Genomic DNA, 18,256 nt, shown 5'->3' on the forward strand with positions numbered 1-18,256 from the left:
TAGGATTTGGAAGGAAGTGAATACAAAAATTAGATACATTTAAGAACACAATCAAATTAATCGGCAAAATTAACTCTGCCGTATTTACATTCCGATCAAATCATGATTCAGATATCTACAATTCTTAGAGAAGCCATATATATGAAGAAAATCACAGTACATCCTGAACTGGTGATAATATTGGCAAAGATGTTGTGTCGACGTTTCGACCCCTTAAGGCATGTAGGTACTCATTGCGACCTTACGGGATGGGGTCTTCATCAGGACTGGGGTGCAAGTGGAAGGGGGGGGGGTTGAGTGTGGGCACCCTATCTGTCAGAAGACAGGACTCTAAGACGTCAAAGGTGGAGGGTAGCAAGCTCCTCGAGGGTAATAACAGAAGCGGGAAAGGAGGTATCCACAGACAGGGGAGAATGTGGTATATCCAAAAGGCATAGTGTCCAGCCTGTTCCTTCAAACGTTTATGGCAACGGAGTGGCGTCGGCCATGTATTTGATCCGCACTATGAGCATAACCAAAGGAAGTGACGTGTGGCCTGCAGCATTTGTTTAAAAAGGCTACTTAAATGGGTGTCACATGTCCCAGGCGCACAAATGCAGTTCAATTCCAATTAAGACTCAGAAATATAACCCCCTTGCCAAGCCTTACACAGCTTTTATTGCATATAAACCACCCCTAAGGCAGGCCATGGGTAGCCAAAAGGGCAGGGTGCATTGTAATTAAAGGTTTGGACATGTACGAGAGTTTTACATGTCCTTGTGGTGAAAAACGAATTCATTTGTTTCACTATTGTGAGGCCTACACCTCCCATAGACCAACGTTGGTTATGTTGAATTCATTTATAAGTAGTAATTTCCAATTAGGAGCAGGCACCTACATCCTGTTTGGGGTCTAGAGATTTTCATGAAAATTCCAATTTTAATGGAAGTTTATTACAATTTTGAAATTAACACTTAAAAAGCTGCCATTTTCCTGCCCTAGCTATTTAGTGCATGCAGCATGTTCTTCGGTCACTTGACTGGGTCAAATTGGCAGTTGGACAGCCACACAAGTATTAGATGTCCCTGGATGGTCCATCAGTGCAGGATATTGCAAGGGGGGGGTCACAGCCCCACTTAAAACTGAACAGGTTCTGTTCTACCTTCACACCAAGGACTAATCACCCCTGCATTGTTCATGCAGTCAGAGCAAGGGATGCAGCAAACTCAAAGTACTTCTAAGGAATCTACTTTAGAAAAGGCTCCAGGTTAAAAAGAAAAAAAAAAAAACGCAGAGTAACTCTGGACTGCCTGCTACTGGGGCCTGTTGTGTACTTAAGAGGACTGCGTTGCTACCTAAAGCTTGCCTGGAACCCTTGAAGGCCTGTGCTGTCTGAGCCCTGGTCCACTTCTTGAACCCAGGACTACCAGAATGACTCCCATAGCTAGGTGGCTAGCATCCTATGGGGTCGCGCTGTGCTCTTCCTGTAGCTCTTGACTCCTGTTTGGGTCCTCCCCATCACCCAAGAGTGCTCTCCTCCTCATCACCGCCACTCCCTATGGGGTGGACTGCCACCTTATTTTTATGGGATTTTTGTGCTACATTGATTACTGTGTGGCACTGGACAAACAAGTACTTGACCCCACCACAGGTCAAAAATATAACCAACTGGGTTGACGGTCGAGTGGGGTGTTAAGCCTACGCAAGCAGCCACCATCCGCACATTTGCAGGCTGCTACTTTATCAGTGTGGGTGAAGCGGTTTCAAGGAAAGGAACAGGTTAACTTGGCCCATCGCCCCCGCCCCCCCCCCCCCCCCCCCGACACAAAGGCAGCCTTAGTGGAGGATATCAAGCCCTGAAACATTTTTCAAATGGGCAGGAACTGATCACATGTACTTTAAATTTGATGGGGGATAACTAGCACGTCTGAGCAAAGGTGCAGCAATTTTACTGGATAATACCTGTATTTCTCAGTAGCAAAGTAATACTCTGGGATCGGAGTAACTGCACTTTTATTATTTTACCAAGCACTACCAGCTGGTATAAACAGTTAGGAGGTAAAGCACCAGCTTGTTCCACCAACCCGTAGCACACACTAAGTCTTACTGGAGCATCAATGATCCCAGCACAGAAGGCTCATTCACATACACAGGCATACCATCCACTTCAGTCCTGGGGATAGGACCACTTCCTACTCACAACCCTTCTATAACATTAACTCTGATGGTCCATGTCAGTGGGCATGTGCGGAGCCATCTTTGAATGGCCAGGGGCCTGTGGAATAAAGACTAATTTGGGATTTCCAACAACTCCTAGCAAAGTTCTAAAAGTAGCTAAAATAAAACGTGAAAAGTCGTACACAAAAAAACCCCACACACTTTCAACCCTTTTGGGAAAAAGGGTATCCTGACTGCTTCCATATCAGTAAAGGTCATTTGAATCAGATTCTGCTAAACAGGTTTGTATGATTACTTAAGTAGAAATTCTACCACCAAACTGTTTGATCTGAGCATTCAAGTTTGTTGGAATACATGCATATGTCAAAAGAGGACTGCTCAGTCTTGGGTAGGTCAAACCCATTTACTATCAAGATGAATTCATAACAATGACATTCCATAATGAGAAATATTTACAAATAAATGTTAAGTCTCCTGCTAATCAAAAGACTCCTGCTAATCAGAATATGGAATTGTTGCAAATTCATGCCAATACATCCATGATCGCCAATGCTGCATCTAGATATCTATACACCCCGCAAAACACCAAGTGCTGTAGTTTTGATCCTATACACAATTTGGAAACCGCTCCCGAATGAGCCACCAGACTTCAGTAATAATGGCCTATCAACAATGGAGTTGTTTGGCTGTAACGTGATAGAATGTTAAAACAAACTATGAAATTAATCCCAGTTAGAGAATATATTGTAACCTAGTCATACAGACCTTGCCAAATAAAGTGGTTTGGAGGGCTCATCAGGGCTGACTGAAACACAGTCCCCAACTTCCAGCATTTCAGAGTCAATAGACACTTTTCGGTAATATTCCTTCTTTGCTTCTGTCTAAGGATACAAACGTGTAACTTTAGAAAAAGCGGATTCCTACAAAGAAAACTTTTGCACCTAGACACCAATGCTTAGGGTTCTTTGAGCAATGAACTTGCACAAATAGCTTGTTCCTTCATAAGAAACATGTAGCTTAGATTGGCCACCATGCATATCCCAAGACTTTTGTTCTCGTTAACTAAAAAAAAAACACCATACATAGCCAGATATGTTCCAGTTCTTCAGAACCTGCTTGAACATTCTGGAATTCTCTTTAAGTCATAGCAGTCCTTGGGAGCCTCCAAATGGTGCATAACATACTCCTAAAAAAGGGGGGGGGGAGGGGGAGAAGGAGGGAGGCACAGGGTAGACTACAAACATTAGGATCTGCTCAACCTACTTACACGAAGACCCCAAAAGAAAGGGAATTGCTCCTCAACCTATTTAAGGGCACAGGTTATGACTTGAAGGGGCCAACTTAAAACAACTAGTTTAATCCTTTGAAGTTGGTGGCTAATTTGTTGGTATGGAATACATAAGTACACTGATATTCCAACATAGAAGAAATAAAAAAAACATAACACTACATCCAATGACAGTTTGTCAACCCCCCCAACCCCCAATCAACATTCTTAGGGGAACATCACACTAGAATTTTAACCTAGTCTTGCCAAAATAGTTACTTCCCTAAAGGAAAGGCTTGTGAAAATTGCCGCATAACAGACAAGCATGCGGCTAGGGAGGCATGTCAGAGGAATGAACCAGAATACACACTGTAGAAAACATCTGAGATATGGATATATTAAGACCCACATAAAATTAAAGTTTAGCCGTTTAAAGTTATCCTCGATAAGGGGAAAAGTATTTGAAATAAAGACTTCATGGAAATACCTTTATGCAGTCTCCAACCCATGAGATGCGACTAATGCTCTGTTTTTTCTTCTTGGCCTGAAGAATTTTCTTTGGTGAAGGCATTTCTGGTATAGTATCATCGACCTCCTCATCGTCCTCAGCTTCTTTGATAGCAAGATTCGGACACCTTGTGAAGTTAACAAAAACACTCTTCAATTAGAGAACAGTGGGAGTATAGTTAAAATGTAACTCTTGCCTGCATACTCAGTAGAACAGAAACTAGTTTCAGTGCACAAGTCTTGGTTTAATGAAAAAGAAGAAAAAAAAAAAAACACAAACACAGAAGGCCCCTGCAGCATAACTAGAAAAGATCCACCCAGATTGTTCATAAGGCATCCCTCAAAGGAATGACGGTTTGTAATTAGACTACCATAACTTCAAACGTCGGTCAACATACAGCAGGTCACAATGCACACCAGCTCAATGGCTACAGAAAGAACGCTTCATAGTTATTGGTGAAATTTGATGTAGCAACAAGATCCTGAGGTATGAAGCCACCTCACTGATTTATCCATGCATCAAACTCTCAAAATACAATACAATATTACCTTCTTTGATTGCAGGCTTGCTTACTGCGACCACTACCGCCAAACTTGATCATATCTTGACATGCTTTACATTTCCCACAGTCTGGTTGCTGACATACCTACAAGAGGGCACAAGTCAAGAAAAAGGGGTCACAAAGAACAAGCAGAACGTCTCAGCTCCCCTACAACCAGTTGAATAAATAATAAATGGAGTAAAACAGAATATCTAAAATTTAGCAAGGTTAGCAACTTCAAACTGCCATGGTAGTCACCAGCTGGTTATGGGGCTCGGCAGCAATATTTAATGCTGCAAACGGATTTAGGTTTGGTGGTTATGCACATACACCACTAGGAATTTCAAGAGAGGGTAACTACCCAAGAGTTTAGTCAAAGGCCAGCCTATTATAACCCATGTAGGACAGGGTAACATCAAAACAAAATCCCACAAGGAGACTATTTTATCAGGGCACTAGCATTAAAAAAAAAAACTGTAATTTGTTACTTGAGAAATATTCAATAAATGAGTTAAAGTTGCACATGGTCTGTGAGTAGCCATACATTTTAGGCACATTTTTACCTGCCCATGTTATTCAATCTTAAAGGCAAGAGTAATCATTTTGTTCATTTAAATTTGGTGGCAGAGTTCTCAGAGGGCGGAGCAAGCATAAAGGTGAATATGGCATTGATTTTTTTTTTAAAATACACAACTCAAATATGTACACAGAGTGGGCAGATTCAGCAGCACTTGGACTGAAGGCTTCCAATAAGTAACTAGTTGTTCACCAACCCATTGAAAGTAGAGACCTCCCAAGCACAGACTTAGTGGCACCTCCTCTAGGCAGCTCAATTTACCTGCCCTGAAGAACTGTTCAATTCTACACAAGGGCAGTCGAAACGAACTATTCCATACTAACTGCGCTGCTTGCACCACTTTAAGAACAGTTTGTGCCATCGATGTTCTAATAAATAAATTTACGCTCTCCTGTAAGGCCGCATAGTTGTGACAGGGTACAAGTTAGCCTAAAAAAACATGGCCGTTGTCAAATTAACAAGTCTTGTGCATCCAACTCATTTACTGAAGGTCTGATGAGCCATTAAGACAACGGATTAGGGTTAATTTACAAATTAACCGATGAACATTGCTTTTGATATTACTTTTGGCTGCAGCAGCTCTCAACGGTCAAAATTACGTAAGCGCATTTTAGCCAGCTTCAAACATATGGACTAATTTGTTGAAACAGTTCAAACAAGCCCACAAAAGCTAAATTGGAACAAATGCCATGTGTCTACACCGTGACCTCAAATACCATGTGCCTTCGAGTGGGGGGTGGGGGTGGAGAGAAAGAACGGGCCTCGATTATGGTCATGTCAAATCTTTATGTGAAGGTGTGAACTGCATTATAATAAACGCTCAAATGGTAAGATATCAACAATTTAGGGAAATGGCTAAAGCCATTCTATAGAGGTTTTAAAGTTCCTTGGTGTACATTCCTTGAAGGTTAGAGCCAAAGAATGCTTAAAATCAACAAGTGTAGTTTCGAAACCAAAAGCGGATATTACCTCGCACACACCACAACGTCTGCGTTTGGTAGCATTCTCTTTGTCTGCGTCCTTTTCAATTTGTTCAGAGAAGAAAGTGTCAAAGATCTGGTACACAAGGAAAGTAGTAGTGGCTTTGGTGGGACCCTTGTCTTTCACAATCTTTGTAGGATGCCGAATGGCCTGTCTTCGTGCAGCTCGCCTAGTAATAAAGTTACACCCATGAAGTCGCCATTAGTTATTGCAGCAAGTCCACCAGGATGAAGCTAGCATTCTTATTTAGGACACAAATACAATTTCTAGGCACTAAACCTTACTAAGTAGCGCACGGAGGAAGAGGCATATGCATACCTTTTGCCCAGCGTGACTCCAGCCAGTTTGATCAAGTCTCTCATACATGGCGTGACGATGATCGGCGGCTCATCATTGTCTCCGGCTTCATCGTAGCTCTCCACTTGCTCCACCACAAACTGAGCATGTCGTAGCAAGGAGTCTTCAGTGAAACGATTGAAGTTCAACCCAGAAGGTGGGACAGTGGTCTGAAAACAAAAAACTGATTTAAGTCTACTAGGTACAACAAAGCTAAAACTGGTCAAACTGAAGCTGCACTGAACCCTACATTTGTAACCAATTAGAAATGTGTGTATGTGGAATAGTATTAAAGTAACTGTAGACAGAACTGAAGTGGGTCTCATGGTCTTAGCCCCCCCTTGGAGAACAGGTGCTGCAGTGGCATTTGTCTGAAGATTCTAAATGCTGTTACTTTATATTACATGTATACTAGTTGCAGGAAAGTGAACCATTATCACGTACACCTGTGATAAATAAGTTCAGATTGGTTCATTTAATGAGACATGAACAATTTTTAAGACCCGTGTTTCCCAACAATCAACTAGTCTAATATTCTACAAGCCCCTGGAGAAAAAGGCCCAACTATACAAGTAAGAAATCATGGACATATGCGGGGGCTTTGCATGCAAAGTAAGTATGTGCCTTCTAAAAACGACGCCAACTATTTCTTCAACCGTAGAAAGCACCAACCATCTATAGGGCTCTCCCAATAAAGCAAACTGTTGGTTCAAGGGCTACAAGATTGGGACCACATTGACCAACTGATTCTCTGCCACTCTAAACCAGCAAAGTGACACTTTCATCTTCTGCAATATTAAGCAGACCTCACCCGCCCCGATTCTGCTATGCAGTAATTCTCTAGACAATGCCAAAACTGTGCTGAAACGCTTCTTTCTGCAAAGCCGAAAAAAACTGGCCTAAAAAAAGGCATACCAAATTGAGAACATGCGCTGCTGACCTCTGCATCGTGGTAGTTTAGCCAATGTTTGCTGTAAGCTACATAAAGTAAAATTTGGCACCTGGTAATGCTGCACCAATTTGTGCGCATCTGTTACATGATATATATATATATATATATATATATATATACACATACACACACACACACACTGAGTTAAACAGGTGTGCTAAGGTACAGCTCCTGGAAGTCGGTGCACACCTAGTACTGCCTATGCCCTGTCTCAGAATTGTTAGTGCAGCTAGCAACAGCACATCTAAAACATGCAGGCGTACTCACCTCAACTTTGTTCAGCAGGTCCTCGTATGTGGCATCAGGATTAATCTGCAAGAACTCCACGACTATCTTACTCATGTAAATCTTTTCTTGCATCAGCGCAAAGATGGGTGCGTACTCTTCACTTGGGTCCATTAGGATGTAGTCGGCAAATGCTAAAAGTTGAGTAGAGAAAAAGGTCACGGGGATATTCAACACCCAGTTTAAAGCATTCTGCTAATATGCAAGACACACAATCGAAAAATGGGTCACTACCATTTAGAGTACTGCAATAAAAAAAAAAATTAAATATGTAAATCCTCATTTCTGCAAGGCTTGAGCTGCCAGCAACCAGAGTACTTTCTCGGTTGTTGCACACTGATTGAATACTTAGTATACAAGGATAAAAATTCAAACAACAAAAGCCAACCCCCAATATTCACGACAGGCTTCCAACTGAATAAGACCCAAACTAGACAGGCCACTACAGGTTTGCAAGTCCTCTTGTCTCAATGACGCAGAGTAGAGCCAAGACTGCTCTGCATATGGATGATCAGTCTGGGTTACGCTAGAGTGCAAGAAAGTGTTAGAAAACAAAAATGGACCAAGAAGTTACATGGGCTGAATTTAATTTAAGCAATTACACCGATCACTACCACCCCCCCCCCTCCCCCTCCATTAAGGATGGTGTTGGAAGAAACCACCCCTAATAGCAAATGTGAATTGCTTACTAAGCTGCACCCAAGCTGGGTTTTGATTAACTTAGTTCATTAAAGCTGCTGTTCTTAAAGAGACTAAACTATCAGCTCGATATCTGGGCTCTCAGAACTGCTGCGGTTTTGTGTTCATAGCCATTTGTTCACCCAAAAGAAACAAGCACCATCGGAAACAAAGGCAGGCTGTAAATGATGGTACTGTTCAAGAAGCAGTGCAAATGACAGTTCTGTATTACTGCAGCACCACTGTACGACTCCAGTAGCACCAGCAGGTGCATTCACAATGGATCAGACCTTGACAAAAAAAATAAAAATCATACAGTCTTACCTGTTGTAAAGCCAATTAGTGCCCTTTCCCCTCCGTCAAAACCAGTAACCCACCAGGCATTAATGGGACCCAGTTTTTTTGCTCTGACGCCACCTGTGGAAACAGCACGAAGATGAGCCATACAAGCCTTTTCAATCAAGTCAACTACAGTCACACACTCCCCAGTGACCAGTCCCTTCTTGGCCAAATCCCTTGCAATTTACTACAGAATGAATCCCCCTCAACTCCACTCTTTCAGCCCCTAAACCATAGCATATAACTCCATGCCCTACACTAACCAAAGATCTAATGCATGGTACACAATTCTAGAACACCCCTACAAACCACACCATTGGCTACACTATCAATTAGTTGTCACTGTTGCACAAGGCAACTGCTTAACTTCGCAAAAATGGTGACATGTCACCCATATTCTACCAGGTGAGCCTAAACCAGTGCTCCCACTTCAAACCAGACATTAGGAAGTACTAGCAGATAAACAAATACCCATAGAAAACTCCAAGCACAACGCCACCCACAAAGCCAAAGGCAGTAACAAACTAGACTGAAGCTCAACTTAATAAATCAGTCGAGGAATTAAAGACATCCTCCCAGGGAGGACCATCCATTATGCGTCCATGCACACCAATAAACAGGTTTGGAAATGGACAGATCTATACTAAACCCCACACTAGCACAGGCACAACAACAAGGTAAATGCAGCCATTCCCTACTAGACCTAAACTAAACCCCACTACTGCACAGAGACAAATAAAATAAAGGGCGCCATTCCCGTCCATGTCATAATGAAGGAGTACAGGAAGCTTACCGTCCAGACAAGGGCTGTCGTCATAAATTGGTTTTACTACCCCACTGAAGTACAGTTCCACGTTCTTCTCAATGAGGCCAGAGTCGAAAGTACACAAATGACCCTTTTTATCGTAAATGCTGAAATAAAAATAAATAGTTTCAGTAGGCAGGATTCGCTAGCTCATGGCAGGATTATGTGCACGGTCTGAGGTCAGCGCAAGTATGCCAGGAGGCCAACATGTTAGGGAAAGGGCATGCAGAAATAAAGCCAACTGCGAACCAAAATACAAGAACCGGAAAAAAGTATGGTGGAAAGAGTTACTCATCCACTGGTAATCATGCGATATCTCAGACCAGTACCAAACATGAAACAGTTCGTCCCAAGCAACAAGGGCATTTCCATTATAAACATTAATACTAGCAAACCAAGACAGGGGTCGAGTGAGCCTCCTTTTATACAAGATGCAGGGGGGACAGTTCCTTTGTGCGCCATGGATGAATACAGGTGACTGGCTCACTTATCCCAAAGCGTTGATGCTAGACATTAACCCCTCTGCTTCACTTCATACAAGCAAACGGAGAGTATAGGAAAGAGTGCTGAATTTGTTCCTAGGACTCCATTTTCTGCGATCAAGCCTTTAATAGAATGTTTCACATTAAGAGAATAAAAGATAAGTCTGGTCCTTACACACTAGTCATAATTCTATTTAGAGCATGTGTGAGAAATTGGCCTGGTATATGCTGGTCACTAGTTAAAGTGGCCACCTTGCACCAGTACAATTCGACTCTTATGGTAGATAGGTTTAAGACAACCTTTCAAAGAAAGCTATCCTAGTGGTAGCTGTGGAGAGCAGCCTTCAGGCTAAGTCTTTAGAGGAATGTAAAGCAGCTTGTTTTACCTTATAATCTCTTGAATCACTAAATGAAAGGACACCACACAGGTATACATATAAAATATAGGTATTTATCAATAGACACTACTAATCTCTTAGAAGTCAAGGACATATGCACAAATCAACATTTCACAACAAATTAAGCACTTGTATGGCTGGGGCCCTAGGGGCGTACCAGACCATATACTAAAACAAGCATTGGCATAGCCAATAGGTCTCGCCTTTGGGACCTTATAGGTGTTTAGCCATGCAACAGTTGCATAACTAAATACTTGTAAGGTCCCAAAAGCGAGACCTATTGGCTATGCCAAGCGGCCGCGAAAGTGATCGATCAAACATCAAAGCGGCCGCACAAGTGAAAGTAATCTCGGTAAAGCGCAGCGCCCACACACTGTAGCTCTAGGCTGGCCTGGTAGCACTTTATGGAGCCCTCTCAATAAGTCGCCAGACCAGCACATGCGCTGGGTCAGGCGAGACCTAAAAAGAGGTATAAGAAGAATGGCTTGATAAGGGAGAAGGCATATGGTCTTCAGAAGCGCTGGAGCCTCACTAATCCACCCAAGGAAGGCAAGTAAAGGACCCACGGGAGACGCATGCAGAGTGAGAACACAGCCACGGATTCCAATAGACATCAATGGAGCAAGTCGCGGTTGGAATTTTAAAGTTTTAGGATACTTCGGGAGAGTCTACAAGCAAGTCACTTACAGGGTAAGTAGTTCTAGGACCAAAACACACAGGAGCACCGGAGTGCTCGAGTTACCTCACAAAGGGAAGCCGGGTGCATAAGTGTCTTTTGGTGTCGGGTCACGGCGTCGTTTTCAATGGGAGCCAAAGAAGACTTGCTGCTTGTGAAGACAGGAGAAGTGTCCGGTGGAATCAAAGGCTGGATTCTGAAGAAAGAAGACCTGAAAGCAGAGGAGACCGTGTTCAAAGTCACTAGCCAGTGACCCGGGGCCAGGAAGCTGGATGCCCACAGTAGTCTGGTGATTTCAGGTGATAACGGGTGTCTTGACTCTTCAGCCACGAGGTCCAGGAGGCGTCGACGACGACCAGGAGCTGGATTCGGTGTGTCCCACGAAGTCTGCAGCTTACTGAGGTGTCGGCAACCGGATTGGAGCCAACAAGCCTTGGCAACAGCAAGTCTCGTGGAAAGTGAAGAAAGTCAGCGGTGCAGACCAGCAAGGTCTGAGGGACTCACCCAGCAAGGCCTGGAGCAACCAAGGGAGACCTTTAGTTCTGTAGAAAAGTCTTCAGGAGACCCACAAGCCAACCGGCAAGGGATCGCGAAGACGCCTCGTGAGGATTCACTTCACAGGAGCCCACGGTCACTCGGGACGAGTTAGGCCTCTGATTTTCTAGGGAAATCCTGCTGGAGGCTTAGGCCACACGTGGTCCAAAGCACAAGTTCGTAGAACGTCGTGAAGGGGTTGCACGAGACAATAGTGCACGGTTCCCGGGTATTGCTGTTCCTCGTCACTCGTGGGGTCCACTCGCCTCAGCTTTGCTGGGGACTCACGATGGCCGTCGAGAAGTCAGGAAATCCACTTACGGGGCTGCAGGGACTTCAGCGGGAACGGGAACGTTTGCGACAGTTGATGCAAAGTTTTGGTGCCTGCTAAGCAGGGGAGTCACTCCTTGACTCCAAGGGAGATTCTTCAGTCTTCCAAAGATAGTGGAACGTCAAAGGTCCAGGATTCTTCTTCAGAGCGTCGTCCAGGGATATCTAGTTTGCAATGGCAAAGGTTCCCTAACTTATACTACAAGGAAGGGAGGGACTAGCTCTATGACCACTCCTATGGGAGGGTCAGGGGAGTGGGTGGCTACACCCACTTCCCTTTGTCCAGTTTCACAGCAGAGCAGGGGCAGGTAGCCCCTGAGCTGGCATATGCACAGAGGAGCCTACTGCTCCCCCAGTGCAGGACTTTAAAGCACTCTAGGGAGTGCACCCACCCAGCCCCAATACACTAAATCCTGTCTGGAAGGTGGTTACACCTTCCTGTGGCAGGATGCCTATTATTGGGCCTCCTGCACTGCGAGTTTGTCAGCAGCAGGAGGAGGGCAGCCCAGTGTCTGTGCTGGTGGCATCCATTTTGTGATGCCAGGGCTCTTCAGGATTCTGTGTTTCCACAGTGGGTACAAGTCTATCCCTCTAGAAGGGTGGGATCATACTCCTACACCAGTTACTGGTGTGGGGGTATGATTCCAAAGCATTGGACACCAAACACGGCATGTTTTGATGCAGCCATCCAAAAGTTAGCATTTACCGCTAGGTTATAATGCACTTAAGAGTATATGGTTTAACCGCATCCACAAACAGCCACAGAGAATACTCTGCCAGCTGCAGAGGGGCCCTGCTCATACAGAGGCACCCCCTTACATGGAAACCAAGCACCCTTCTCTCAGGATTTATAGGGCCTGCCATAGGGGTGACTGATAGGTTTATATGTGTGTGTAAGGTGAGATATAGGGAACCTATACCTCAGTGAGGAGTGCTAACACTACCTCACCCAGGCTGCAGTAGCAGGCCTGTGGTGTCAGATTTGTCTGCTTCCCAGGGGTGGCATAATACATGCTTCAGGCCTGGTAGGCCTGTGAAGTACCTATGTCCTTGGTACCCAAGGTATCATACTAGGGGCTCATAAGGTACCACAGTATCCAATCACTAGTGTATCTAACATGCCTCCAAGTTTAGAGGCTGGAGCCCTGATTAGCAGGGGCCCAGCCAGACTATAGCCAGAAACCAGTGTAAACATCAGAAAAAAAAGTGGGGGCAACATAAGTGCAGATCCTACTCTCCTACAGCATGGTTCAGTTACACTGAAAAACAGGATCCAAGCACAGTAATCCCCGGTCGGCTCAACGGTGAAGGATAAAAATTGACAATGAGCGAGGCCAGATATACCTGCCGCAAAAAAGTGACACATTGTCTGATCAGAGGCCTACTGGCTCAGATGTGAGGTTTGGCACGGCTAATACCAAATCAATGTTGCCTATGGACAATGTGGGCTAGTTGCTTAGGATACAGGGTTTAAATCAACATAGGTGATTACAACCAGCACCAATGCTGAACATTATAAAACAGCAAAGTGCTTAACGATTGGAGCTTCAGGGCAGGGGTCTTGCATGATTCTGGCAGGCTGTCCATTCTTCACATGTGCACAACGCAGCACAAGGGGTGAGGAACATCCGGCAGATATCCAGTTCAGTGCAAAAGCAGGTTCCTTGAAGGTGGTTAGCACTGACCATTCAAAGACTAACATGAAAGAATAGACCTAACGGACCATCTGAAGCTGGACCGCAAACTGGCCAAAGAGTAAACAATGCTGAGAAAATGTGGCATACAAGATAGGCATGGAATGTCAACCGAAGCAACAATACTCGAAGCCAGAAACTACAGCTCAAAATACAACAATATTTATGGTCAAGAAAAAAGTAATTTCATTCATACATCCAAGCGAAACCTCCAGGTATAGAACGCAACGTTATCGCAATGTGGAAATGTCGGGGCAAGTCACCGGCATTCGATTGGTTTAGTAGGTATTTCAATGAAATTAACTGAAGGTTTAAAGTTGGACTTAGTGATTGATTCGTTTGAATAGTAGCTGCCAACATCTAGCTGCTGATGCTGGCCGTGTAAGGAAAGACTGCACCCACAGGCAGATACAAACCCACTTTAAATCATCAAACTCAAATTGCTGCTTCACAAACCTGCAAGTCTAGCTGGCAACATTATATAGCAATAGATGGTAAATAAAAGACTCAAACATTCCGGTTAGTAGTTTAGTGTGAAGCTCTACAATGCGGCTAGAAATTGTAGTGCAGTAAGTAGCAGGAGATGGCCTTCAATAAAAAAATTCATGCAGACAAGTGCCAAAGGCTAATCCGAGTTAAGAAATTTAAATCTTAAACAGAGAACCATTATGCTAAAACAGAATTCTAAGCAAAAGAGTAACACTTCCGTAAGAGGTAATAATGAGCTCATAATCTGTTTCTGACCAACACAAAGACAACAGCAAACCAAGGTAATATGGGCGCTGCCATTCATCACCTGAACGAAGTCACTTTATGCTGTGGGAGATCGTCGTAGCTTTCAAATCCATCCTCATTGGCATCAAAGAGGGACAGACGTTCATCAGTCAACATCTCTGGCTCGTCCAGCTGAAACAAAAGCAGTGGTTACATTGCTAAATGCAAGTCTGGAAAACTGGCTAGCCTGGGCCATAGCAATAATCGGAGGCACCCAACCACCACAACTTTACTTCTACGTCTTCAAATTCCACTCATTGTACTAATGGAATATATAGTTTACAGAAGTTCAACATCACACATCCTTCATCAAATAATGCATTGTGTTGTAGCATTAACTATAATTTCACAAAACACTAGGAATGGTTTTGCTAAAAGGCTTACCGCGTCATCAGGGTCTCCTTGAAAGAACTTGAGGTCCGGATCATCCAAGTACTGCCTGCAGTCGGTACATTTGGGAGGTAGAGTCTGCAGTGAAAGAATTTAAAACTAGTACCAAGGGAACACAGCTTTAGAATCGGATACTGTTTAATGGTGGCTCTACAAAAGGTTTATGAATTGAAGAAAATAAAGTTAGGTGCCCCAGCAGTGTGCAGCATGAAAACTACCCTTTTTGTTTTTAAGAGAACAAAAGCATCTTTGCTAAGGTGCCATCCAACAGTTTATGTTAAGGATCTGACTGATGCGAGACTGGTCAATGTAATATAGTACAGGACGGTTTATTAGGAAACTATGCATCGAAATATTCAGCTGGCTACCCGGACCAACTCGTGAAGGGGCAGCTTTGTCTTGGCTGGCTACATGCTGCAGCAGTCAAATGCATCACACCAGAGGGATTCACAGCAGCACAACTCGTAAAAAAGGTTTATTGCCTTACCTATGAACGGAATTGGTTTGGTGAATCGTCAGTCAAGTTTTACAGCAAAATCACAGACCACACATCACCATTACATACACAAAGTTATAAAGGCTTATACCTTGGGTGGCTGTGCACTTTTCACCTTGACAGGTTCATCAGTTGATGCTCTAAAAAGAACGAAGAATGAATAAAGTTGCATAACAAATTATATATCACCCTCCAGATAAAGAAAACTAGGCTTTCAGTAATTCAACAGGCTAAACAGCTTTTTAATCCCCCTCCCACCAATATCACTGGCAACTGATGGTTGCAACCAGAGGAAAAAGCATAGAAAATGTATGCGCACTTAGTCCTGTACAAATTTATGAGAATGACCCAGTGTTTGATTTGTAGAAGTACAAATGCTGGTGCCCAAAGCTTTGCTCATAAGCAGACGACCGGCATGCTGAATAACAAGTCCGCAAGTCTGGAATCACCTCATGCCTCTATTGGACTACCAGCCTTATGAGCATTTACAGTTACCTGCCTTCTCCCTTTGTGACGGTTTATCACTCTCTCCTTTCCCCCTTTCTGCATTTTCCCCCTCTTGCTCTCGGAAATGTCGGGTGAGGAAAAATACATTCTGGTCCCAAAGAATGAGTGCCGTGGAGCCCACTGGCAACCACTGGCTCAAATTAAGCACTGCCATGACCTGACCCAACAACCCCCCCCCCCCCCCCCTTTTTAGGACCATCTCCTTGGCAGGATTGTTTCTTTAAAATTAAATTGGTTAGGACACTTCCAACATAGGCTTTGCTTGGGAGATCCTGATGAACAAACCAATGAACGAACGATTGCCCCAACATTAGCGGTCCCAAAGAGTACACTGATTCCTCAAATTATTAGTATCTGAGCCACATCTCTTACAGGGAAGGAAAAAATAAACAAAACAGTCTTACCCCTCCTTTTTGGGGACTTCAATTTTAATTCGCTTTTCTTCTTGTTCCTCCTAAAACAGGACAGAAGGCACAAAGTTGTCAAATGCGCATCAAAAGCATCTTCAAACTAAAGTAAATGAGGATGAAATGAGCATAATTAGTTCAAAACTGACAGGCCAGCTCCTTTCTCTTGATCAAGTATACCTTTAACATAAGACTGCAGGATTCACACAGTGAACAAAGTTAATGATTTACTTAATTTATTTTAATTGGATTAGTGTGGCAAACCCCTAGATAGGGTTAATTTCCCTAAAGAGCCACTCAGAAACATTAAATCTCCGACTTCCGGTTCTGCCTTCGGCAGACTGGACGGTCCTCGACCTAAAAATGGCTTCTCGGCACTTGGCTGTGCCTCTGATTGAGCACTCAGAGTTCATCCAAAAAAACGACAAAGAGTGGGCCCGGGACAGTTTTCGCAAGTACAGATACCCTCATTCGGAGATTGTATTATCCAAGCGACTCCAACAATTGCCCTATATTTACTATACGTGACCAACGTTTGTGAAAGAACACTGATGGCAAGATTTAGACGGTTTCCTTTCGCTGGTCGATAGGTTTCCCCATAGGACATTACTCCTCTGGCACTGTTGCCATTTGTCCATGTGATGAGCAATCTAGTCAAACCATTTTACATTTTGTCTTGTGTCAATTTTACCTGCTGTTTACTAGGAAGTTTTTATTACCGGTACTGCGCAGACACAAATTCTCTTAAGTGCAAAGCAGCCCTCTCCTATTTACTGCAACTTAACGATTGTAATGTCTGCCATGCAGTTGCTAGTTTTCTGAAGTGCACTTTAGCTAAAAGGAGTTTGCGGTTTTGATTAAAAAAAAATACCTTTTTATTCTCTTTTAAAAATAATCATTGACCTTGCATTCCTTTAAGTGTATGTTACTGCTTTCAATTTTTATTCATAAGATACCCTGTTGATGCTCCTGGATTCAGAACTCTTGCACTGTCACTTTATTCAATGTAAAACAGTGAGTTTGTGTAAAAGGTGGTTGTATAATCTACATGGCGCACTTGGAACTCCATTTCTTTGACTGTTATCCCAATATCTGTACCAGGAACGGTTTCATTTTTAAATATGTGGTTATTCTTTAACATGTGTGATTACTATGTAGTTTGTTTTTATTGTGTGCATCTTTTTGGATCTGCCTTTGGAAGATCGAATAAAGACAATTTAATTGATTTGATAAGTGTATGCTTAGACAACTAGCTCAAAGAGGCAACTGATTTTTTTGCCACAATTTTTATTTGAGGAAGCAAACTGGTAAAATATGGAGCCCCATTTCAAACGCAAGTTGTTTACTTATTAAAAGAAAGTTCCTGAAAAATGAAACAAAATTAAAATTTAAACACTTAACAGTCAAACTAATACCTTTTCCACCAATTCCACCTCTTCCTCCATTTTGGTCTCAGTTTCTAGCTTCACATCTCCGTTTGTGTCTTCAGACTTCCGTTTATTCGATCTAAGAGTGGTGAAAAGGCAAAGAGTCAAAGAAGTTACAAAAGAGCTCAAGTCCAAATCATGAGAGGAGTGAACGAGTCAGTTGTGGTGCAGAAGACTTTTACAAGTTTCAGCAGTAAATTTTAAGTGTAACAGCATAACCTTCAACTATCTATAACATTTTGAATTCTTATGACTAAGTCAAATGTATGGTACATGAACAAAATGGGGTATGGTAGCAATGTTTAAGCAACTAAATTAAGGTCACCCAACAGCTTTTGATCCAAACACCACGAATTGGCTTGTAGCCTCCTACGAAGGGATCCGTTGTTGAACCACGAATAATGGTAGTAGCATTTCAGTGCTTCTTAAAATAGGGCTCAGTCAAGTCATGCTAAACCACTATTGAGCGCTCCCCTCTAAATGAACCATGCCACCTCGAATTACCCTCAAGAATAAGTATCTAGAATTAATTCGGGACAGTATTGAACATAAATTTAGACATTAAATGTTATTCCCTGAGAAATCACAACGGGAGTAAAAGCCTTCGATTGATTTATAACAAAACTTTCAGCAAAGAAAACAGTGACTGAAAGTTCAATCCAAGCAAATATAGTAGAAGCAGTAACATCCATAACACCACAAATTATCCAAGAAT

The 18,256-nt window shown here is 43.1% G+C and overlaps 1 protein-coding gene across 1 annotated transcript in view; it reads right to left on the reverse strand.

Moving 5' to 3' along the window:
* The window catches only part of DNMT1 (DNA methyltransferase 1), a 110,516-nt gene that overhangs the window by 84,275 nt on the left and 7,985 nt on the right, over nucleotides 1-18,256 (reverse strand). Inside the window, exons 6-18 of the mRNA XM_085600772.1 lie at nucleotides 17,530-17,620; nucleotides 16,112-16,161; nucleotides 15,292-15,340; nucleotides 14,699-14,782; nucleotides 14,337-14,446; nucleotides 9,415-9,533; nucleotides 8,607-8,699; nucleotides 7,587-7,738; nucleotides 6,350-6,537; nucleotides 6,020-6,200; nucleotides 4,481-4,578; nucleotides 3,912-4,059; nucleotides 2,923-3,038 (exon numbers count right to left, since the gene is read on the reverse strand). Of these exons, the coding sequence (XP_085456898.1) occupies nucleotides 2,923-3,038; nucleotides 3,912-4,059; nucleotides 4,481-4,578; nucleotides 6,020-6,200; nucleotides 6,350-6,537; nucleotides 7,587-7,738; nucleotides 8,607-8,699; nucleotides 9,415-9,533; nucleotides 14,337-14,446; nucleotides 14,699-14,782; nucleotides 15,292-15,340; nucleotides 16,112-16,161; nucleotides 17,530-17,620 (1,479 nt within the window). The remainder of the gene's footprint in view (nucleotides 1-2,922; nucleotides 3,039-3,911; nucleotides 4,060-4,480; nucleotides 4,579-6,019; nucleotides 6,201-6,349; nucleotides 6,538-7,586; nucleotides 7,739-8,606; nucleotides 8,700-9,414; nucleotides 9,534-14,336; nucleotides 14,447-14,698; nucleotides 14,783-15,291; nucleotides 15,341-16,111; nucleotides 16,162-17,529; nucleotides 17,621-18,256) is intronic.

This window comes from Triturus cristatus, chromosome 4_2, assembly GCF_964204655.1.
Source record: "Triturus cristatus chromosome 4_2, aTriCri1.1, whole genome shotgun sequence".
Taxonomy (NCBI): domain Eukaryota; kingdom Metazoa; phylum Chordata; class Amphibia; order Caudata; family Salamandridae; genus Triturus; species Triturus cristatus.